This window comes from Pseudophryne corroboree, chromosome 6 (genome assembly GCF_028390025.1).
Source record: "Pseudophryne corroboree isolate aPseCor3 chromosome 6, aPseCor3.hap2, whole genome shotgun sequence".
Taxonomy (NCBI): domain Eukaryota; kingdom Metazoa; phylum Chordata; class Amphibia; order Anura; family Myobatrachidae; genus Pseudophryne; species Pseudophryne corroboree.
Window position 1 is genome coordinate 405,108,209 of NC_086449.1, and position 24,738 is coordinate 405,132,946.

At 46.6% G+C, this 24,738-nt stretch overlaps 1 protein-coding gene across 2 annotated transcripts in view; it reads left to right on the forward strand.

Moving 5' to 3' along the window:
* The window catches only part of OPTN (optineurin), a 139,549-nt gene that overhangs the window by 83,918 nt on the left and 30,893 nt on the right, over positions 1-24,738 (forward strand). For both annotated transcript variants that reach the window (XM_063926887.1, XM_063926888.1), the window contains 3 exons: positions 376-525; positions 3,348-3,420; positions 3,904-4,062. In XM_063926887.1, the coding sequence (XP_063782957.1) occupies positions 376-525; positions 3,348-3,420; positions 3,904-4,062 (382 nt within the window). The remainder of the gene's footprint in view (positions 1-375; positions 526-3,347; positions 3,421-3,903; positions 4,063-24,738) is intronic.

Sequence of the window (24,738 nt, forward strand, 5' to 3'; positions counted from 1 at the left end):
CACTATCAAAGTCTTAAAGTGCCCATGGCTCCTGGTGGACCCGTCTAATACCCCATGGTTCTAATATGGATCCCAGCATCCTCTACGGACTACGAGAAAAGGATTTACCGGTAGGTAATTCAAATCCTATTGTCACTGGCCGGATCCTGTTCTGCGGCATCCCCCAGAACAGGATCCATGTGCACACAAAACCCCCCGCCCGTTCAGTGGACTCACTTGCCCGCTATATGTGGCCCTAGCCTTTCTATAATTGCTGCCATGAAAGGTAATTTTAATATTTATTAATTCTTTGTGTTTTAATTATAATAAAATGCAAAATATTTACACATAATCAGCAATGAATTTATAGAAACATTTTTATTCTTATGTTTTCAGATGCATGTCTTTAGATAAAAAACTACAGGACAACCAGGTCGCTCTGGATGAAAGACAAAAGCTTTTGTATTCCGTACAGACATCAGAGCTTCATGTTGAGAGCTTGAAGTCAGAAATCAAAATAGAGCAGAGCAAATCAGAAGAACAGAAGTGAGTGACCTTTTGAAGTGTAACAGAAGTACAAATATATTTTCTTTCAGAGCACAAAAATAGAGAATTGTTCCCTGAAAAATAAGTCTAAGGGGAGATTTATCAAAGCTTAGAAATTACCTGCCAGTCAGCTTTTAACTGGCATGTTACATTTGGAGCTGAATGGTTGGTATTTCATCTCTCTCCACTTTATATCTCTCTCCACTTTATATCTCTCTCCACTTTATATCTCTCTCCACTTTATATCTCTCCAAGCTTTGCTAAATCTCCTTCTCATTGGTTACATTTTGCAAATTATGACATTGTGTCTTCAGTGAGCTAATAACCTTGTTTCTCTGACGTCCTAAGTGGATGCTGGGGACTCCGTCAGGACCATGGGGATTAGCGGCTCCGCAGGAGACAGGGCACAAAACTAAAGCTTTAGGATCAGGTGGTGTGTACTGGCTCCTCCCCCCATGACCCTCCTCCAAGCCCCAGTTAGGTTTTTGTGCCCGTCCGAGCAGGGTGCAATCTAGGTGGCTCTCTTAAGAAGCTGCTTAGAAAAAGTTTTTAGGTTTATTATTTTCAGTGAGTCCTGCTGGCAACAGGCTCACTGCATCGAGGGACTTAGGGGAGAGAAGTTCAACTCACCTGCGTGCAGGATGGATTGGCTTCTTAGGATTGTAGGATATTTAATTTATGGCATAAATGTATGGAATAGTACAACGGCTATATTATTTAAGCTTAACCCAAAGCGGTTAGCAGTGGAGAAGGAAAGATTTTTGAGCACTTACTGAATTGAGCACGCGTGCTGCTGAAAGGTAAATACCCAAAGGGTTTTATCCTTTCCCAAAGTGAATAAAGTAAAGGGGGGTACTCACGGAACGGTCGCTGCTTAAAATCTAAGCAATCTGACTAGATTGCTTAGATTTTAAGCATGATCGCTCCGTGTGTACCCCCCATGGCGATAGCGAGATCGCTCCGTGTGAACCCCCCATGGCGATAGCGATGCGCAGCCCCGCGCATCGCTATCGCTGGTGCTAGATTGGCCTGCATGCAGGCCATTCTAGCATGTCGCTCATTTCACCTGCTGGGTCAAATGAGCAGCCCCCCAGTCTCCCTCCGCACGCTCAGCACACATCGCGCGATGCTGAGCGGCGGGAGAGATGTGTGCTGAGCGGTTCGCTCAGCACACATCTCTCCCCCATCGGCCAGTGAGTACTGGCCTTAAGTGTATGGGTATTTGCCATTCTGCGCCTCAATTTGTTATAAACCAATAAAACAAAACAAATCAGCACTTCTCTGATCTTTCCAAGATCTTTGGGTTTCCTTGCACTGAATAGCCCTCTTCGCAATTACTTGCAATAATGAGAGAAATTTTTTTGGATAATGAAGCATGTGAAGACATAAATGAGTGCAATATGTTCATAGACAGCAAAAAAATCACCATTAAAGTACCTTATAGATACTTTATAGATTTGTAATCAAACAGGTGAGATGGAAATTTCTTTAAAAATACAAATTTAATAAAATATCCATAAAAATAGTTTAATGCGAAAGCATCACAGATTATAGATCCCAAAATCGATGAGGGTGGCCTCCTACCAGATCATGGATTGGAAAGGTTGATATAGAAACTGAATAGATCTTTCAAGTCCCAGGCAGACATCCGCTCCAAATGGACACCACGTCTTCTCCTTAGCCAATGCGTTTTGATCAGTCCTCTAATCTTTATTCCTTAATAAAGATCAGATGACTGATCGAAATACGTGATCGAAATCTTTGATGCTTTCAGATTGAACCGTTTGTATGGATATTTTATTAAATTGTTATTTGTAAAGAAATTTCCATCTCACCTGTTTGATTATAAATCTATTAAGTGTCTATGAGGAACTTTTAATGGTGAGTTTGTTGCTGTCTATGAACATATTGCACTCATTTATGTCTTCACATGTTTTATTATCCGGACTAATTTCTTTCATTATTGCAAGTAATTGCGAAGAGGGCTATTTAGTGCAGGGAAACCCAAAGATCTTGCAAAAATAAGAGAAGTGTTGATTTGTTTTGTTTTATAAGTTTATAACAAATTGAGGCGCAGAAGTTGGAAATACCCAATCACTTTCTTTATTCAGCAGTGGAGGAGGGTCTTAGAAATATGTTTTATCTCTGCACATGTAAGCACGTCCTTTGTTTATTGCTAATTGTTCTTCTCACACAGGTAAATGTGAATGTAGCGGTTCCATTGAGTGTTAGATGTTACAAAGCAAGCTTAAGGAAACATTTTTGTGATTATGCCAATTTGTCTTCCATCTTTTATGAATTCTACATGTCATTTTGGAAGTAATTCTGAGTCTGACGCACTGCTCGATTTTGCGCCGACTGCGCATGTGTTTGAATTGCGACACATTGTGTGCGCATGCACCATGATGTGTCCAAAGTTGCAAGTAAGGGGCGCATCTTGTGTGAACAGAGACTAACGTGAAGTAAAGTAGGCGTTTCTGATGTCCAGTATCAAGACGCAGAGGACAGCAGTTTTCACACTTGTATCTAAACCTCTGTAGGTAAAGGCTGCCTGTGTCTCTTGCATCTAGCATGGGGCCGGTGCAAGTGGCGATAGTGATAGCTGTGTGTGCGGATGCTAGAGCAGTGGCAGAGGTAGGCATGTACTTTCAGATGCACGGATTTGTAACTTAGTACATGCTGCACCAGGGGGGAAGCAGAAGCCTTCGACTCAGACCATTTGTGTGTTGCTCACTCAACACTTTCCTGAAATCATTTCTAATGTTCAGCTTTGTTTTTTATTTTAATCTAAACCAATAACATGTAACCCTTTCTTCCAAAAGGCAAGTGGCGACTGCACTTCAGGAAGCATTAAACAAGCAGAAGTATGACTATGATCGCTTAAGAAAGGCTGAAGTAAGTCCATGCAGTATATGTAGTGAGGATCAGTATGATATTCTGGCTGTCGGGATCCTGGCGGTCAGGAGTCCGATGCTGGGATACTAGCGGCAAGCGCAGTGTGTCACCTTGTGGGCTTGCTGCGCTCGCCACACTTCGGGACAGTTAATGTATGTGGACGACCATTTCTTAGTTGGTCTGTAACACTTGCATGTTTCCTGTTAGTCCTTTGCATCCTTGCGACAGCTTCCTTGTCTGGCAATCAGAATGTTTCCTATATGTTCTTTTGACAAAGGCATTCGTAGACAGTACCTGCATTTTGTGAATAAAGTTAGTTTGTTTGTTCCCCCCTTCCTGATGTATGGAGACTTTTTGACCACCCTGTATTGGCTGCAGGGCATATGTAATAATTGTTTTAATAATTGTAGTAATTGTTTTTTATTCTTTTCTGTTTGTCATTATAAAACCTGACCATAGATGTCTATTTTATTTTACATTTAGGCTGAAAAGGTACCCAAAGGGCAGTTCTGTGAGCTGCAACAAAAGTTGGATGCATGTGAGGAAGCACTGGCCAAGAAGCAGTTAGAGATTGATGAAATGAAGGAAATTGTCATACTACACCAGGAGGATGTGGAGACCATTGCACTTCTTCGTGCTCAGGTGAGGCTGATAAATGACAGTCTACAAAAATAGTTTTAACATTGCTTAAAATAGCACCCTCTATTAGGGGATGCAGCTAGTTTGCCAACTGTCAGGATCCAGACATCTGTCTGTATTCTGACTCCCGGCCACCCGTAAATGATACTGATCCCTCTATTAGTGTACACAACAGTAGATGTAAATCAAAGCTCATCACCTAGTATCTGTGCAATATGTACCATTCTTGTGTATATTGAATTTCGTATCGTTAATACTTGTGTTGCATTACATTTTACTGCGTATTTGAAAAATATAAAGATGTAGAATGTGTAATACAGAATAGGCATGTTCAGGGCCTTCTTGGACACAAAATGTGCATAGGCAGATAACATTCATAGTAACATAGTTTCTGAGGTTGAAAAAAATACAATTTGTCCATTGAGTTCAACCGATTTGATATATGCTTGGCATCTGGGTAGCTGATTAAATGATTGAAAATTAACTTGGTAATAAATGCTCCTTTCCTTTTACACCATGGGTCTTCAACCTGCAGCCCTCCAGCTGCTGTGGAACTACAAATCCTAGCATGCCATGCCACAGTTTTGCTATTAAGGCATGCTAAAACTGAGGCAGGGCATGCTGGGATGTGTAGTTCTACAGCAGCTGGAGGGCCCACTCTTTCCTTTTTCTCCTAATTCCTTAGAGAAAAGTAACCTCAAAGTAACTTCAGGCCCCATGGGGCATGGGTTTGCTACTATAATGGTGAAGATTTTATTAAACACCCCAAAACATATTATTTTTAAATAGACCCCCACTTACCAATCCTCACTCTGTCTTTTTTATTTTTTTGTAATCTTTCATGATGTACTTGATTGGTTGAAACTTATAACCAATGAACTGTGTGGGAATTAATACTGTGGAATTCCATTCCATCTTTCTAGCTGAAAGATACATGCTAAGCAACTGAATCCACTGTAATATAGTCAACCAGTCTCAAAGTGCTGCTGTTAAATTATCTTTTCATAGCTACAATATACAGGGGAAGTCATTAAATATTTATTTCTCTTACGTCTTAGAGGATGCTGGGGTCCACATTAGTACCATGGGGGTATAGGCTGGCTCCTCCCTCTATGCCCCTCCTACCAGACTCCGTTTAGAAAATGTGCCTGGAGGAGCCGGTCACAGCTAGGGGAGCTCTACAGAGTTTCTCTAGTAAAGTTTATCTTAGCGTTTATTATATTACAGGGAGGCTGCTGGCAACAGCCTCCCTGCTTCGTGGGACTAAGGGGGGGAGTAGTGTCCACCCTGCGGGGTCTGAGCCACTGTCTCCGCTGACAGGACACTGAGCTCCTCACAGTGGATCGCTCACCCCGGCAACATGCAGCCACCCCCTTACAGAGCTGAAGATTCGTGGCGAGTGAGTCACTGACCCCCATAGCAAGCGTGAGGCCGGTGTGAAGATGGCGGCAACAGGGCAGGAGCGCAGTATTAACTACGCTCCGGAGGCTCAGCGGTACATAGTGCGGCGCTGCGAGGGACGCCCTGAGCCAGTGCCTACACCCTACACTGGTCACAGCCTGTCGGGGTCCCCGGATCTCAGCCAGCATCAATCTTCAGGCCAGTATAATCCTATGAAGAGCGGGAAGACAGCGCCATCTTGGGGGCGGAGCTTCTCCTCTGAGCGGACCCAGCAGCGTTCAGCGCCATTTTCCTGCCTGCACAACGCTGTCTGTGAAGAAGCAAGTCCCTCCACAGCAACTCCAGCTATCTATCACGGTACCAGGGGGTTGTAGGAGGGGCATGGTGGGGGGGGGGGGGGTTTTGGCTGAAAAAGGACTGTGTAGCCTATTAAGGTGATCAGTCAGCGCTGATAGGGGGTCTCCCTTTATATTAAAAGCGCTGTGTATTGAGAAGTTCGATAGACTTCTTGGAAAGTAGCCACTAACCCCTATTGCACACTGTAACTGAAGCCACTGCGGCCGCTGTAATAAATCCATTACCTACGTACTCTGTCCCCAGTTAGCGTACACAGTCCCGTACTGTGCACGCACTTTGCGTACACACGCCGGAATAGCCGTGCAGCTTACACTCAGTGCATACACACAGACCGACACGCTGAGAGCACGAGGCAGCTCTAGGTGTGGCAATACACTATACAAACGCTCAACAGAAACTGAATGCGACACCAGTATTTGATTGTATGTTGTGGTCCAAAGCAGCAACAAGTAATAATATATTTGTAAAAGGGGGTTACAATAAGTTAAAATATAAATGGTACAACACAATACAATTCAATCACAGAGAGAGAGTCACACCCAATGATATGTACGTTTGTTCGCCTGCGCAACCCGGATCCGGTCCTCTAGTCGATCTGGCAAGATGACCTTACAGCAAGAGAGAGAGAGCAACCGGCCCAGGTGCAAGGTTTATATACCCTTGCCTAAAATACAATACAATGGGGTTGTATGCTCTCCACCGATTGGTTGGAGGGATGGTTGTTTACAGTACAGGAGAGGTCATTGGTCGGTTTGAAGATATGGGCGATGTCTTGATCCAGGGGTGTGTACTGCTGGTCAGCTCTGGATTCCCACCGCATACCAAGTACATAATAAACACAAATATACCTTTAATCTGCCTTTGCGAATAACTATTCGCAACGACATGCAATCTTCTCCAAACCAACACCGGATTATTACGCATAATTATCCGAACACGTAGATACCATGCATGATGCTCTGATCAGTTACTGTCCCCTCGCATACTGTAAAGGTGTATAATTCCCTTGTTGTGCCTTGCAAATAAGTAAAAGTTGCATGAGGGGAAAGGGGAGACTATGTGCAATGTGTGCACCAAGTTTGGGAAACATGCAATGTGTGACAGATATTTCCATGTTCATTGTTACCCTGTCATGCTATCTCCAAGCAACATGATCCTACACATGAAATGACCAATCATTCTCAAGATGCACACAAATATATATATATCCATAAGTGTTTCCCTGCTATTATATCAAAGGTTTTCTAGACTGCAGGCTGCCTGTAGTTAATAATTTGAAAACGCAGGCTTATGTGTATCTATTGGGATATTTGTCTCCCATTGTTCTGGCTCTCACCAAACGATGACTTGTTCGGTTTGTGTTGTCTTCAGTATACACTCGGAAACAATAAGGATAACTAGATAAATTTACTTTCCTCACTGATCAGGGTGCCTATTTCATGATCACAAACCTTTGCGTAAACAAGACATGTCTTGATATATTCAAGACATTGTTTTAGAAGAATGTGTATGTGTGGTTTGATTAGCTTGTGTGTAAACAGTAACTTGCCTTTGAAGATTACAGTCTGTACAAATTCTGTACTATAAGGATTGAATATGGAACATGGCTTTGGGGGCCTTTCTATGCGACTGCGTATGTCACCGTATTTACCCACACACCACGCTAATACGCAGGGCTTCATGAGCCAATGTATGCAGCATCCGGGTGTGCGCACGCACGGCTAATACGCAACCGCACAGAAGCCACTCTGAATGGTGTCTGTATGTGTAGTGCGGGTTTGTAATATTTCTCTATCGTCCTAGTGGATGCTGGGGTTCCTGAAAGGACCATGGGGAATAGCGGCTCCGCAGGAGACAGGGCACAAAAAGTAAAGCTTTTTCCGATCAGGTGGTGTGCACTGGCTCCTCCCCCTATGACCCTCCTCCAGACTCCAGTTAGATTTTTGTGCCCGGCCGAGAAGGGTGCAATCTAGGTGGCTCTCCTAAAGAGCTGCTTAGAAAAAGTTTAGCTAGGTTTTTTATTTTACAGTGATTCCTGCTGGCAACAGGATCACTGCAGCGAGGGACTGAGGGGAGAAGGAGTCAACTCACCTGCGTGCAGGATGGATTGGCTTCTTGGCTACTGGACATCAAGCTCCAGAGGGACGATCACGGGTACAGCCTGGATGGTCACCGGAGCCACGCCGCCGGCCCCCTTGCAGATGCTGAAGACAGAAGAGGTCCAGAATCGGCGGCTGAAGACTCCTGCAGTCTTCAAAAGGTAGCGCACAGCACTGCAGCTGTGCGCCATTTTCCTCTCAGCACACTTCACACGGCAGTCACTGAGGGTGCAGGGCGCTGGGAGGGGGGCGCCCTGGGAGGCAAAATGATTACCAATAAAGGCTAAAAATACCTCACATATAGCCCTAGAGGCTATATGGAGATATTTAACCCCTGCCTAATTTCTCTAAATAGCGGGAGACGAGCCCGCCAGAAAAGGGGCGGGGCCTATCTCCTCAGCACACGGCGCCATTTCCTCTCACAGTTCCGCTGGTCAGGACGGCTCCCAAGTCTCTCCCCTGCACTGCACTACAGAAACAGGGTAAAACAGAGAGGGGGGGGCACATTTATGGCGATAATTTGATATAACAAAGCAGCTATAAGGGAGCACTTATTATAAGGCTATCCCTGATATATATATAGCGCTTTTGGTGTGTGCTGGCAAACTCTCCCTCTGTCTCCCCAAAGGGCTAGTGGGTCCTGTCTTCGTTAGGAGCATTCCCTGTGTGTCTGCTGTGTGTCGGTACGTGTGTGTCGACATGTATGAGGACGATATTGGTGTGGAGGCGGAGCAATTGCCAAATATGAGGATGTCACCCCCTAGGGAGTCGACACCGGAATGGATGCCTTTATTTATGGAACTACGGGATAGTGTCAACACGCTAAAGCAGTCGTTTGACGACATGAGGCGGCCGGACAATCAATTAGTGCCTGTCCAGGCGACTCAAACACCGTCAGGGGCTGTGAAACGCCCTTTGCCTCAGTCGGTCGACACAGACCCAGACACAGGCGATGACTCCAGTGGTGACGGTGACGAATCAACCGTATTTTCCAGTAGGGCCACACGTTATATGATTTTGGCAATGAAGGAGGCGTTACATTTAGCTGATACTACAGGTACCACTAAACAGGGTATTATGTGGGGTATGAAAAAACTACCTATAGTTTTTCCTGAATCAGAAGAATTAAATGACGTGTGTAATGAAGCGTGGGTTGCCCCTGATAAAAAACTGATAATTTCAAAGAAATTATTGGCATTATACCCTTTCCCGCCAGAGGTTAGGGAGCGCTGGGAAACACCTCCTAGGGTGGACAAGGCGCTAACACGCTTATCTAAACAAGTGGCGTTACCCTCTCCTGAGACGGCCGCACTTAAAGATCCATCAGATAGGAGGATGGAAAATATCCAAAAAAGTATATACACACATGCAGGTGTTATACTACGACCAGCTGTAGCGACTGCCTGGATGGGCAGTGCTGGGGTAGTTTGGTCAGAGTCCCTGATTGAAAATATTGATACCCTGGACAGGGACAATATTTTACTGTCGTTAGAACAAATAAAGGATGCATTTCTTTATATGCGTGATGCACAGAGGGATATCTGCACACTGGCATCACGGGTAAGTGCTATGTCCATTTCGGCCAGAAGAGCTTTATGGACGCGACAGTGGTCAGGTGATGCGGATTCAAAACGGCATATGGAAGTTTTGCCGTATAAAGGGGAGGAGTTATTTGGAGTCGGTCTATCAGATTTGGTGGCCACGGCTACAGCCGGGAAATCCACCTTTCTACCTCAAGTCACTCCCCCACAGAAAAAGGCACCGACTTTTCAACCGCAGCCCTTTCGTTCCTTTAAAAATAAGAGAGCAAAGGGCTATTCATATCTGCCACGAGGCAAAGGTCGAGGGAAGAGACAGCAACACGCAGCTCCTTCCCAGGAACAGAAGCCCTCCCCGGCTTCTACAAAAGCCTCAGCATGACGCTGGGGCTCCTCAAGCGGACTCGGGGATGGTGGGCGGTCGTCTCAAAAATTACAGCGCGCAGTGGGCTCACTCGCAGGTAGATCCCTGGATCCTGCAGATAATATCTCAAGGGTACAGGTTGGAATTAGAGACGGATCCACCTCGCCGTTTCCTGAAGTCTGCTTTACCAACGTCCCCCTCCGAAAGGGAGACGGTTTTGGAAGCCATTCACAAGCTGTACTCTCAGCAGGTGATAGTCAAGGTACCTCTTCTACAACAAGGGAAGGGGTATTATTCCACTCTTTTTGTGGTACCGAAGCCGGATGGCTCGGTAAGGCCTATTCTAAATCTGAAGTCCTTGAACCTGTACATAAAGAAGTTCAAGTTCAAAATGGAGTCACTCAGAGCAGTGATAGCGAACCTGGAAGAGGGGGACTTTATGGTATCCTTGGACATCAAGGATGCGTATCTCCACGTTCCAATTTACCCCTCACACCAGGGGTACCTCAGGTTCGTTGTACAAAACTGTCACTATCAGTTTCAGACGCTGCCGTTCGGATTGTCCACGGCACCTCGGATCTTTACAAAGGTAATGGCCGAGATGATGATTCTTCTTCGAAGAAAAGGCGTATTAATTATCCCATACTTGGACGATCTCCTAATAAGGGCGAGGTCCAGAGAACAGCTAGAGATGGGATTAGCACTGTCTCAAGAAGTGCTAAAACAGCACGGGTGGATTCTGAATATTCCAAAATCCCAGTTAATGCCGACAACTCGTCTGCTGTTCCTAGGGATGATTCTGGACACGGTTCAGAAAAAGGTTTTTCTCCCGGAGGAAAAAGCCAAGGAGTTATCCGAGCTTGTCAGGAACCTCCTAAAACCAGGAAAGGTGTCTGTACATCAATGCACAAGAGTCCTGGGAAAAATGGTAGCTTCTTACGAAGCAATTCCATTCGGCAGATTCCACGCAAGAATTTTCCAAAGGGATCTGTTGGACAAATGGTCAGGGTCGCATCTTCAGATGCACCTACGGATAACCCTGTCTCCAAGGACAAGGGTGTCTCTTCTGTGGTGGTTGCAGAGTCCTCATCTATTGGAGGGCCGCAGATTCGGCATACAGGATTGGATCCTGGTGACCACGGACGCCAGCCTGAGAGGCTGGGGAGCAGTCACACAAGGAAGAAACTTCCAGGGAGTATGGACGAGCCTGGAAACGTCTCTTCACATAAACATTCTGGAACTAAGAGCAATATACAATGCTCTAAGCCAGGCAGAACCTCTGCTTCAGGGAAAACCGGTGTTGATCCAGTCGGACAACATCACGGCAGTCGCCCATGTGAACAGACAGGGCGGCACAAGAAGCAGGAGTGCAATGGCAGAAGCTGCAAGGATTCTTCGCTGGGCAGAGAATCATGTGATAGCGCTATCAGCAGTCTTCATCCCGGGAGTGGACAACTGGGAAGCAGACTTCCTCAGCAGACACGATCTTCACCCGGGAGAGTGGGGACTTCATCCAGAAGTCTTCCACATGCTGGTAACCCGTTGGGAAAGACCAATGGTGGACATGATGGCGTCTCGCCTCAACAAAAAACTGGACAGGTATTGCGCCAGGTCAAGAGATCCGCAGGCAATAGCTGTGGACGCGCTGGTAACGCCTTGGGTGTACCAGTCGGTGTATGTGTTTCCTCCTCTGCCTCTCATACCAAAAGTATTGAGAATTATACGGCAAAGAGGCGTAAGAACGATACTAGTGGTTCCGGATTGGCCAAGAAGGACTTGGTACCCGGAACTTCAAGAGATGATCACGGAAGATCCGTGGCCTCTACCTCTAAGGAGGGACTTGCTTCAGCAGGGTCCCTGTCTGTTTCAAGACTTACCGCGGCTGCGTTTGACGGCATGGCGGTTGAACGCCGGATCCTAATGGAAAAAGGCATGCCGGAAGAAGTCATTCCTACTTTGATTAAAGCAAGGAAAGAAGTAACCGTGCAACATTATCACCGAATTTGGCGAAAATATGTTGCGTGGTGCGAAGATCGGAGTGCTCCGACGGAGGAATTTCAACTGGGTCGATTCCTACATTTCCTGCAATCAGGATTGTCTATGGGTCTCAAATTGGGATCTATTAAGGTTCAAATTTCGGCCCTGTCGATTTTCTTTCAAAAAGAATTGGCTTCAGTCCCTGAAGTCCAGACCTTTGTGAAGGGAGTGCTGCATATACAGCCTCCTGTGGTGCCTCCAGTGGCACCGTGGGATCTCAATGTAGTTTTGGATTTTCTAAAATCTCATTGGTTTGAACCACTAAATAAGGTGGATTTGAAATATCTCACTTGGAAAGTGACCATGCTTCTAGCCCTGGCTTCTGCCAGGAGAGTGTCAGAATTGGCAGCTTTATCTTACAAAAGCCCATATCTGATTTTCCATTCGGACAGGGCAGAACTGCGGACTCGTCCGCATTTTCTCCCTAAGGTGGTGTCAGCATTTCATCTGAACCAGCCTATTGTAGTGCCTGCGGCTACAAGTGACTTGGAGGACTCCAAGTTACTGGACGTTGTCAGAGCATTAAAAATATATATTGCAAGAACAGCTGGAGTCAGAAAATCTGACTCGTTGTTTATATTGTATGCACCCAACAAGATGGGTGCTCCTGCGTCTAAGCAGACGATTGCTCGTTGGATCTGTAGCACAATCCAACTGGCACATTCTGTGGCAGGCCTGCCACAGCCTAAATCTGTAAAGGCCCACTCCACAAGGAAGGTGGGCTCATCTTGGGCGGCTGCCCGAGGGGTCTCGGCATTACAACTTTGCCGAGCAGCTATGTGGTCAGGGGAGAACACGTTTGTAAAATTTTACAAATTTGATACTCTGGCTAAGGAGGACCTGGAGTTCTCTCATTCGGTGCTGCAGAGTCATCCGCACTCTCCCGCCCGTTTGGGAGCTTTGGTATAATCCCCATGGTCCTTTCAGGAACCCCAGCATCCACTAGGACGATAGAGAAAATAAGATTTTACTTACCGATAAATCTATTTCTCGGAGTCCGTAGTGGATGCTGGGCGCCCATCCCAAGTGCGGATTATCTGCATAAATTGTACATAGTTATTGTTAACTTATTCGGGTTATTGTTGTAGGAAGCCATCTTTCAGAGGCTCCGCTGTTATCATACTGTTAACTGGGTTTAGATCACAAGTTGTACGGTGTGATTGGTGTGGCTGGTATGAGTCTTACCCGGGATTCAAAATCCTCCCTTATTGTGTACGCTCGTCCGGGCACAGTACCTAACTGGAGTCTGGAGGAGGGTCATAGGGGGAGGAGCCAGTGCACACCACCTGATCGGAAAAAGCTTTACTTTTTGTGCCCTGTCTCCTGCGGAGCCGCTATTCCCCATGGTCCTTTCAGGAACCCCAGCATCCACTACGGACTCCGAGAAATAGATTTATCGGTAAGTAAAATCTTATTTTTCCGACTTCGACAGTCCACCCTTTGGCAGTCAACAATAACTGCCATAATTAATATGCAGAAAATATTTACATAATAATACATAGATACAGTGTTAGAGTATGCGCCTTGAAGTGAGAGAAAAAGTCATAGGTGAGAAAATGTGTGGCCTATTGTGATAGGAAAAAGCGTGTATGTATGAGTAAATGCTTGAGGGGAATGTATCATCGTGCAGTGTAAGCTTCTAGGTTTTGCGAAGTATTCATTATATTCCTTCTCATCCCGTATTAAGGGTCTGTACATGGTCCAACAAACTCCACCAAGCTATATGATAAATGGGGAGCACATTTATCTGATGATACATCGTGGGGATCCATATGTGTGAGCAATTATGTGTCCCTATTATCTAATGACTGTGTGTGTTTCACTAACCTAGCCCTACAGAGATGAACAGAAGACATGTAACGGTACATACAACAATAAAATGACATTTTTGGTGATTGATGAGTTGGGTTCCGGTTTGTGGATTTCCTTTTTCTGATGCTAGCCTTGGTGAAAGTGATACGCTGATCCTGGGGTCCTACCAACCCGTACTCTCCATCAGAACTCACTCCAGATCCTTGCTCCACCTCTCTGGGACCCTCACAAAAACAAGTTGTCCTTATTAAAACCAAAGTCACTAACAGAACCCGAAACGCAGTCTCTTGTAACCGATCCATTTCGTTAGGGGAAAGGAGGAAAATAAGAAGGAGAAAAGAAAGGAAAAATGCAGGGGGAGGTGAAAAAAGAAAATGGTACGACAACCATTCTAACTCTCGTTACTCTCCGTGCTCAGATGCCTTTCAACAGTCCTGCCTCTCAACTTTCCCGGAACAAGCACTCTAGTGATACGAGGTTCTCTTCCACCTACTCTTTGTCACGAGTCTTCTCCGGGTCAGCGACCTTCTTGCAATGGGACGAGTGGACCCAAGTCTCTCTCTCGGCAACCTTCAATGCTGTTGTGCTGGTTAACACAACTTGGTATGGTCCAGGGACGTGCAGTCAGGGGAGGCAGTGCCTCCCCTGTCATTAATGATTAAGTTAATACAAAGAAGATGCATATGACACATATTCTGTGTCATATGTATCTTCTTAATATTATTCTTTACATTGCTCCCCTCTGTATGTGTTTGGGAGGCACCGATCGTGGTGCCTCCCGTTGTCACTGGGGAAAGTATGGGGAGCGGGGGGCGGGCACGGGCGGGGACTAGCCATGGGCTGTAAAAGCCCATTGAAAATATATGGGAAAGCGGCACCATTAGAGGTGCCGCTTTCCTACAGGGACGTGCTTTCAACCTATGAAAGCACGTCCCTGTCAGTGAGGCCACAGTGATTGGCCAGCAGATCCGTCACTGGATCCGCTGTCAATCACTGTGTCGGCGACGCTGGCGGAGGAGGTGCGGGCGGCTGGATGCGGGGGTGGTGCGGGCGGCGGCGGTGCGGGTGGCGGGTTGCGGCGGCGGTGCGGCGGCGGAAATGTACCTTTATCTGCAGAGTTTGGCAGCGGAGCGGTTCCAGTTTCAAAAATGGCGCCTCAGCGTCATTTTTGAAATTCAAGATGGCCGCCGCGAGCCAATCACGGCTCGCCGCGTCATCGCCCCGCCCCCTCCGGCTGACTTATATAAGTCAGCGCGAGGTGGAGGAGAGTCAGTCCGACGGGGGAGGAGGAGCAGTGAAGAGCTCCTGAAGAAAGAAGACGGCGGAAGTCCTGGCTGGGCAGCGGCTATGCAAAAGAGCTTAGCAGCCGCCGCCCACCAGGTGAAGACGCTGGAAGCCCTGGGGGGGGTGGCGCCCCCCAGGCGAAGACGCCGGAAGCCCTGGGAAGGCGGCGGCCACGCAAAAGAGCTTAAAGGCCGCCGCCCCCAGGTGAAGACCCAGTTTAATAAAGCTTTTTTTTGTGTGGTGTTTTATTTTAATATTTTCTTTACAGGTGGGCTTTACAGGTGTCCGGGCATGCTGGCACTTGTGGTTCTCCAAGTGCCAGCATGCTGGGGCAGGCTTGCTGGGACCTGTAGGCTACCTGTAAAGAACAATATTACTATTCTTTGCAGGTGGACTACAGGTGCCAGCAGGCCCTTTATGTCCGGGCATGCTGGCACTTGTGGTTCTCCAAGTGCCAGCATGCTGGGGCAGGCTTGCTGGGACCTGTAGGCCACCTGTAAAGAACAATATTAACACACAATGAACCCCGCACCCACCGCCACCAGGGGTGCGGGGCATAGCACTGGGCTATCAGCCCAGTGCTGGTTATTGCTCGGGAGGGGGGACCCCATTTTTATTTTTTGGGGTTCCCACTTTCCGAGGAATTCCAACCCTGGGCTGACTGGCTGGGGGGGCAGATTAATGTTATGGCAGGGGGACACCACACTGAGTGTCTCCCCTGCTATAGCATTACTCCCCCTGGCTGGTTCTGCCTAGTGCTGGTTTTACTGATGTGTTGGGGGGACCACACTTTTTTTTTTTTCTCGGGGGGGGGGGGGCTTGTTAGCTGCCAGTGCCTCCCCAACCAGTGACCTCACCGCACGTCACTGGTATGGTCCTTCCCACCTGTCTATGAGGCAACCTGAGCGTAAGAAATTTCGAATCATCACATAATCCCCAGGTTCAATGTCATGACAATTACTGTTTGGTAGGTCAGGAATCACCAGCTTTAGATTTCTTTGTTGATTTCTGAGCTGCTGGCTCATCCTAACCAAATATTGCACAGTCACTTCATTATTACATTTCAAATCATCCTGGGGGTCAATCATTACGTGAGGTTGTCGCCCAAAAAGAGCTTCAAAGGGTGATAGGTTAAGTGGTGACCTGGGAGTGGTTCTGATGCTGTACAACACTAGTGGCAATGCCTCTGGCCACAACAATCCAGTTTCAACCATCACTTTGCTAAGCTTGTTCTTAATAGTGCTATTCATTCTCTCCACCTTTGCGCTCGCCTGTGGCCGGTACGGAATATGTAGCTTGCTATTAATACCCATCAGTTTGCACATGACCTGAAAGACTTCACCTGTAAAATGGGTACCCCTATCACTTTCAATTATTCTAGGGATACCATATCTACACATAAATTCCTGCACAATTTTCTTTGCAGTGAACGTAGCAGTATTTGTGGCAGCGGGGAATGCTTCTACCCAATTTGAAAAGACATCTGTACACACTAGGACATATTTCAGATTCCTACAGGGTGGTAACTGTATGAAGTCTATTTGTATTACCTGGAAGGGTCCGTCCGTAGGAGGGATATGGGATGGTTCCGTCGGTATTGTCTTCCCAACATTCTCATGCAGGTGATACAAGCCATTGCCCTCCTACCTGCATGAGATGAGAACCCTGGTGCACTCCAGTATGCCCTGACCAGTTTGCACATACCTTCCTTGCCCAAGTGGGTCAGGCCGTGAGCTGCTTCCGCTAGGGCTGGAAGATATGCCTTGGGGGCCACTGGCTTACCGTGCCCATCTGTCCAGAGGCCCGAAGACTCTCTTCTATATCCCTTCGCCTTCCAGACGGACTTCTCCTGCGGGGAACACAAATCTTGCATTTCAATGAGTTGTCGTGTGCTTATTGTGTTAAATGTCATCAGTGGTGTGATGTTGGTTAGTGTGGCTGAACTTGCTGCTGCCTTGGCAGCTTCGTCTGCCCGGCTGTTACCAAGTGACACTGGGTCTTGACTGTGTGTGTGGGCTTTGCACTTGATAACAGCCACTCTGTCGGGGTCTTGTATTGCTGATAGCAATCTTTTGATGTGGGTCGCATGCGCCACGGGTGTGCCAGCTGCTGTCATGAAATTTCTGAGGCGCCATAGGGCCCCGAAATCATGTACCACTCCAAAGGCATACCTAGAATCTGTGTATATATTAGCTGACTTACCCTTGGCCAGTTCACACGCTCTGGTTAAGGCGACCAGCTCAGCAACTTGTGCTGAGTGCGGTGGGCCCAGGGGCTCAGCTTCTATGATACCTCTGTCATCTACGACTGCGTATCCAGTACACAGGTCTCCCGAGTCCGTCTGTCTGTGGCAACTACCGTCAGTGTAAAAAGTAAAATCTACGTTTTCCAGTGGGTTGTCACTAATGTCAGGTCTCGTAGTGAAAGTCTGGTTCAGATATTCCATACAATCATGCGTATCAGTGTCTGCACTAAATCCTCCTTCACCATCATTCTCATCCTCCACCCTTTGTGCCTGTCCAGGCACACTTGGCAGATAAGTTGCAGGATTTAGTGAGCTGCATCTCTTTATGGTGATGTTTACAGGGGCAATTAGTGATAATTCCCACCTTGTAAACCGCGCAGATGAGACATGTCTGGTTTGGGCAGAGTTCAGTAAGGCTGATACTGCATGAGGTGTATGGACGGTCAGGTTGTGTCCTAACACTACGTCTTCGCTCTTACTCACTAGCAAAGCTATCGCTGCAACACTTCGCAAGCATGTGGGGAGAGACCGTGCTACAGTGTCCAACTGTGCACTGTAGTATGCTACTGGTCTGCTGGCATCACCATGTTTCTGTGTTAAAACACCTGCCGCACATTCAGCACTCTCTGTACCGTACAAAAGGGTTTCCCATAATCTGGCATACCTAATGTAGGTGCCTGTGATAGGCACTGTTTGAGTCTCTCAAATGCCAATTTGGACTCATCTGTGTGCGAAATCCGATCTGGTTTGTTTGAAGAGACCATCTCTTGGAAAGGTAAAGCCAGTATGGAGAACCCTGGGATCCAGTTTCGGCAGTACCCACACGTTCCTAGGAAAGTGCGGATCTGTTGCTGGGTTTGTGGCAGAGTCATGTTGCGAATCGCTTCTATCCTATCAGCAGTGAGGTGTCGTTGTCCTTGTGTCAAGCAATGCCCCAAATACCTCACCCTTTTACTGCACAACTGTAATTTATCCTTTAAAACCTTGTGTCCTGTCTGGGAGAGGTGAAGCAGCAGCTGCTTGGTATCTGCCAAGGACGTTTCAAATGAGTCAGAGCACAACAATAAGTCATCAACATACTGTATTAGCACTGAGCCATTTTCAGGTTGAAAGGATTGCAAACAGTCATGCAGTGCTTGGGAGAAGATACTTGGGCTGTCAATGAAGCCTTGGGGGAGACGAGTCCAGGTGTACTGTACTCCTCTGTAAGAGAAGGCGAAAAGGTACTGACTGTCGGGGTGGAGAGGGACAGAAAAGAAGGCAGAACAGAGACCAATGACAGTGAAGAGGTTGCGGGGATCTGCATCAAGATGACAGCTGGATTGGGCACTACGGGGAATTGACTCTCAACTATTTTGTTCACCCCTCTTAAATCCTGCACTAGCCGGTAACCCCTCCCCCCACTCTTTTTCACAGGGAAGATGGGACTATTGGCAGTGCTGGACGTCTTGACTAGGATGCCCTGTTGTAGCAAGCGCTCTATGACCGGGTACACTCCTAATTCCACGTCTGGCTTCAGAGGATACTGAGGGATTTTTGGAGCTATCCTACCATCTTTTACTTGTACTACTACTGGGGCTACATTCGCCATCAATCCAGTGTCTTGTCCATCTTTGGTCCAAAGGGAACCCGGTATACGTGAGATAATTTCCTCTACCTTTGATGGACACTTGTCTATAACAGCAGAGTGCGACATTAGCCTTTGAGGGGTGTCTAATATATCTTGCACGTCTTGAACGTGATTCTCGGGTATATCCAAGAAGACACCCTCAGGAGTACAATATATGACACACCGCATTTTACACAATAAATCTCTGCCGAGCAGATTAGTCGGAGCCGATGCAGCCAGCAGAAAAGAGTGTTTGGTCTGCAGGGGCCCTATCGTAATCTCTGCCGGTCTACTCAAAGGGTATTGTTGCACCGTTCCTGTTACTCCCATAGCCGAAATGGTTTTGCCCGTGGTCAGTAAATTGGTTGGAGCTTTGAGTACAGATCTGGCCGCCCCTGTATCTACAAGAAATGGTTGTAGTGTTCCTGCTACTTTGACCAAGACCTCAGGTTCATTCCCAGGGCCAGCGATCAGCTTCACAGGCTGCAGACTACAGGTGTGGCCTAACCTCTATTGGGGCCGTGGACCCACCCTTTGGGCGTTGGCGGCTATGATATGTGAGGGGGATAACGGTAAGTCTTCGGGGGCTCGCCAGTCCTCCCGTGGTGGGTACCTCCTTGTTTCCCCTCTATGCGGCTCGTACTCTCTCCTGTATGATCCCTTATCTCCTCTATGTGTATAATTACTTTGCTCGTGTTCTTGTCTAGGGGGTCTGAATTTTTGTGTGCTGTTACAATTTCTGGCATAATGCCCTTCCCTTTTACACAGATAACAAACTCTTGGCTTTTTCCATGTGTCAGGGGCTTGGGGTTTTGGTCGAGTTGGTGCTCCTTCCAGTGCTTGGATGCTCATCACCATCAACCGCTCCCCTTGTGCCTCCCTGGTTTTCTGGATATTACGGTCGTGCTCCAGTGCTGATTCCCTAAGTGCAGTCACCGTAATACCCCTCCAGTTTGGCATAGAAGTTTGCACCCTGGTTTTCAGTGCCTCCTTCAATCCCTCCATTAATACAGAGACAGCTACTTCCCTGTGGTTGACTTTGTCTCTAATATCCTCAACCCCAGTGAATTTAGCCATTTCCATCAAAGCTCTGTGGAAATATTCGGATGCCAGTTCATTCTCTTTCTGTCTTATGGAAAAAATCTTATTCCATCTAACTACGGCTGGGAAATACAAACCTAGTTGTATATTGATTTGCCTGACATTCTCCTGATTGTAAGCATCAGTGAGTGGCACTTCTGCATCTAGGTTGCAGTCTGTAATAAATTTTGGGATGTCAATGTTAGAGGGGAGACTCGCTCGTAACACCGTCCGCCAATCTTTGTTTGTGGGTTCTTGGGAAAGTCCTAAATCTCTTATATATTTCTGGCATCCGACTAAATCCTTTCTGGGGTCAGGGAATTCTGCCATAATTGACCTCGGCTCCATACGGGACCAGGGACAGTACATTGCAATGTTCCTGATTGGGGTCACCCCTGAGTGTCAGAGTGATTGCAGTCCCTAACGGGAGAACTAACTGGATGCAACTCAACCACATCTTTCTTGTTTGTCTCTACAATACGGGGAGTCACTGTTTCTGCATAATGGACGGTACCGTACTTACCAGTCACCACGATCTCATCTGCCCCCTCACTGGCTGATGTGGCCACTGCCCTTGGTGGTTGGGCAATGCCCACCCTTGTGTCGTGTATGGTGGCAGCCAGGGCAAGGGCTGAGATCATGCTAGGCTCATCCTCTACGTTGCTGTAATCTTGGGGAGAAGGTAAAACAGGGTACAAGGTACAAGCGTTAGTTTTAATACATTCGCTGCACATTTCCCTGACCTCTACCTTTGTATCATTGGTGGTGACACTCTTCTCTCCATCAACATATGGTGGTGGTGATGCTGTCGCATTCAGGCTTCTGCCTGGTTTGGAACTTGCCTTGCGAGCAAGCTCCCTTTGCACATCCCCCTCTTGTTGCCACAAGTTTAAACAATCTGTATGCCTTACCCGTTGCTTTCTGGATTTGAGCAGGCATATTCTAATCCTTACATTGTGTAGTACCTCTGGATCAAAACTACCTATCCCAGGAAATTATGCTTTATCCCCCACAATCATTCGTGTCCATTCATCACAAAAGGTCTCAGTGTGGGGACCATACTTCCCCCACATTACCAACCGAGCTGACCCCCTGGGTCTCAATTCTGCTGTCTGAACCCTGACTGAGGAACGTCCCTGTGTTGTGCACTTGGCTCCCATTGTGGACCCTTTTAACACGGGAAAACTTCCTAAAATGCTCCAAACACAGTAGTCTAACGGTGGAAGTCCTCAAAGTTCTTCCACTAACTTCTTCTGCTCCTAGTACCACGGATCCGCCCTATTTAGCAGACACGTGTAGCCAGTGCAGGCCCTACTTCGGCCTATATCCCCTGGGCTTTAGGAGTAACTTACCGTACCCAGTGAATATCTGCCTAAAAGACAATTTTTACACAAATCACGCTTGCATGTGCTTTACACAACGCGTATGATGACGAGATTTACGCACAAATATGCAAAACTTCATATCACGTTGCTCCACGTATCGCTCACACAACCGTGCGGTCCAATCGTACCGCTTATAGACACTTACTATCTATAAGTAGTAGGATCACTGGAGTCTTCACACTGTGCTCCAAAACAGCCGGAGTGTAATACCAAGAAAAAAAAACCTTTAAAACAACAACTTCACAAAGCTTTATTACACTCCGTTGCACGTGTTCACCTAGACCGTGCTCACCAAGTTCACAGAGTTTCACCAAGTTCACCAAGCGGGGTTCAATACATTCACACCTTTTTCAGCCCACACTAACACTCTATAGTTTTCTGATCAGAAAAATATCCTTTCCTGTTAACTGATAGCTTTCCCCAGAGGTAACACACTTTATCAATGTTATTCTAATCTGCGTTTGAAACCGGATAGTTATGTGCTATTTGTAGATAAACATCTACTACTCCTCTTTAAATTGAACTATTGTGTGGTTTGTCCTTGGCGTTAGCGATCTTACGCAACTTGCGTAATTACGCAACTGCACGTGCCTTTTCACGCTTGTGCGCGCTCACGTACTTTGTCCGGGCCACGTGTACAAAAGTGCGCCCGCACTAAAACAAATCACACAGTATAAATGTGAGTGATATAAACTATTGTCCCTCACGAACACACCCCACAATTGCTCTGTTTAACCTAAAAGACTAGGCCAGAGCTGCGTTTTGTGTTCTTACAACTATATCATTAACACGGTTACTTCAAATGTATATAGCAACACAGATGTATCCGGTTTCACACAAACCTATAAATGACCGTTATAACCTATGGCAACAATATGTGGGATGGATGCAAAGTATGGGTGCGCTGTGTGCGCCTTTACGCAAGGTTACATGTGCAAAAGAAAAAACAACAAACTTATAAATGGCTTTTTTTTTCCCCTTTTGTCCTTGCGGTTCACGCCAGCATCCCTAACCAATGCAGTACAGGCGCGGTTCAGCAGCACAAGATAGCTCAACACAATATAATAATGCTAATCCACCCTTGCTGCTGGCAAGCGCCTGTAATGTTGTGCAAAAGCCGGGTATGAGACGAGCCGGACGATGCCCTCAACTGAGAAGTTCGATAGACTTCTTGGAAAGTAGCCACTAACCCCTATTGCACACTGTAACTGAAGCCACTGCGGCCGCTGTAATAAATCCATTACCTACGTACTCTGTCCCCAGTTAGCGTACACAGTCCCGTACTGTGCACGCACTTTGCGTACACACGCCGGAATAGTCGTGCAGCTTACACTCAGTGCATACACACAGACCGACACGCTGAGAGCACGAGGCAGCTCTAGGTGTGGCAATACACTATACAAACGCTCAACAGAAACTGAATGCGACACCAGTATTTGATTGTATGTTGTGGTCCAAAGCAGCAACAAGTAATAATATATTTGTAAAAGGGGGTTACAATAAGTTAAAATATAAATGGTACAACACAATTCAATCCAATCACAGAGAGAGAGTCACACCCAATGATACGTACGTTTGTTCGCCTGCACAACCCGGATCCGGTCCTCTAGTCGATCTGGCAAGATGACCTTACAGCAAGAGAGAGAGAGCGACCGGCCCAGGTGCAAGGTTTATATACCCTTGCCCAAAATACAATACAATGGGGTTGTATGCTCTCCACCGATTGGTTGGAGGGATGGTTGTTTACAGTACAGGAGAGGTCATTGGTCGGTTTGAAGATATGGGCGATGCCTTGATCCAGGGGTGTGTACTGCTGGTCAGCTCTGGATTCCCACCGCATACCAAGTACATAATAAACACAAATATACCTTTAATCTGCCTTTGCGAATAACTATTCGCAGCGACATGCAATCTTCTCCAAACCAACACCGGATTATTACTCATAATTATCCGAACACGTAGATACCATGCATGATGCTCTGATCAGTTACTGTCCCCTCGCATACTGTAAAGGTGTATAATTCCCTTGTTGTGCCCTGCAAATAAGTAAAAGTTGCATGAGGGGAAAGGGGAGACTATGTGCAATGTGTGCACCAAGTTTGGGAAACATGCAATGTGTGACAGATATTTCCATGTTCATTATGTTACCCTGTCATGCTATCTCCAAGCAACATGATCCTACACATGAAATGACCAATCATTCTCAAGATACACACAAATATATATATATATATATATATATATATCCATAAGTGTTTCCCTGCTATTATATCAAAGGTTTTCTAGACTGCAGGCTGCCTGTAGTTAATAAATTGAAAACGCAGGCTTATGTGTATCTATTGGGATATTTGTCTCCCATTGTTCTGGCTCTCACCAAACGATGACTTGTTCGGTTTGTGTTGTCTTCAGTATACACTCTGAAACAATAAGGATAACTAGAGATATTTACTTTCCTCACAGATCAGGGTGCCTGTTTCATGATCACAAACCTTTGCGTAAACAAGACATGTCTTGATATATTCAAGACATTGTTTTAGAAGAATGTGTATGTGTGGTTTGATTAGCTTGTGTGTGAACAGTAACTTGCCTTTGAAGATTACAGTCTGTACAAATTCTGTACTATAAGGATTGAATATGGAACATGGCTTTGGGGGCCTTTTTATGCGACTGCGTATGTCACCGTATTTACCCACACCCCACGCTAATACGCAGGGCTTCACGAGCCAATGTATGCAGCGTCCGGGTGTGCGCACGCACGGCTAATACGCAACCGCGCAGAAGCCACTCTGAATGGTGTCTTTATCTGTAGTGCGGGTTTGTAATATTTTCCGACTTCGACAGTATGGGTTGGCTCCAAAGTCTGTGTCTCTCTTGCCATTCTTGGGGGTGAAATTCTGTCTGTCTTCCCCTGTGTGTGTGTGTGTGTGTGTGTGTGTGTGTGGAGTGTCTGTGGTCTCGGACTCTGTGTCATATGCTGCAAAAGATATGTCCTCTCAGGATGATCCCATTCAATGTAATCAGGATTGCACTGGTTTAGCACAGATTCCAGCAAGGGAGCCTGAGTGGTTATCCTCTATCAAATCTATGATTTCTCAGATCTCAAATAGGGTTGCACAAAATGAATTTGCAACTCAGGCTTTACAGAACTCTATGGCAGTATGGCCCAGTTCTGGTACAACAGAGCTCCCCGCTGTATATTCACATAAACGTACTCTTGCTCAGATCATGCAGGATGATACCGATTCTGATACTGCAGACGGTGACGGGGATGTGTTGCGGGGGGCTGCATCTCTTGCAAAAGGGGTGCAGTTGATGATAGAGGCTATTAGGGATGTGTTGAATATTGCTGATACAACACCCGAGCAGGTTGAGGAGGCTTACTTCACTGAGAATAAGAAAGCCTCGCTAACCTTCCCTGCGTCAAAGTAATTAAATGCTGTATTTGAAAAGGCTTGGGAAAACCCGGAT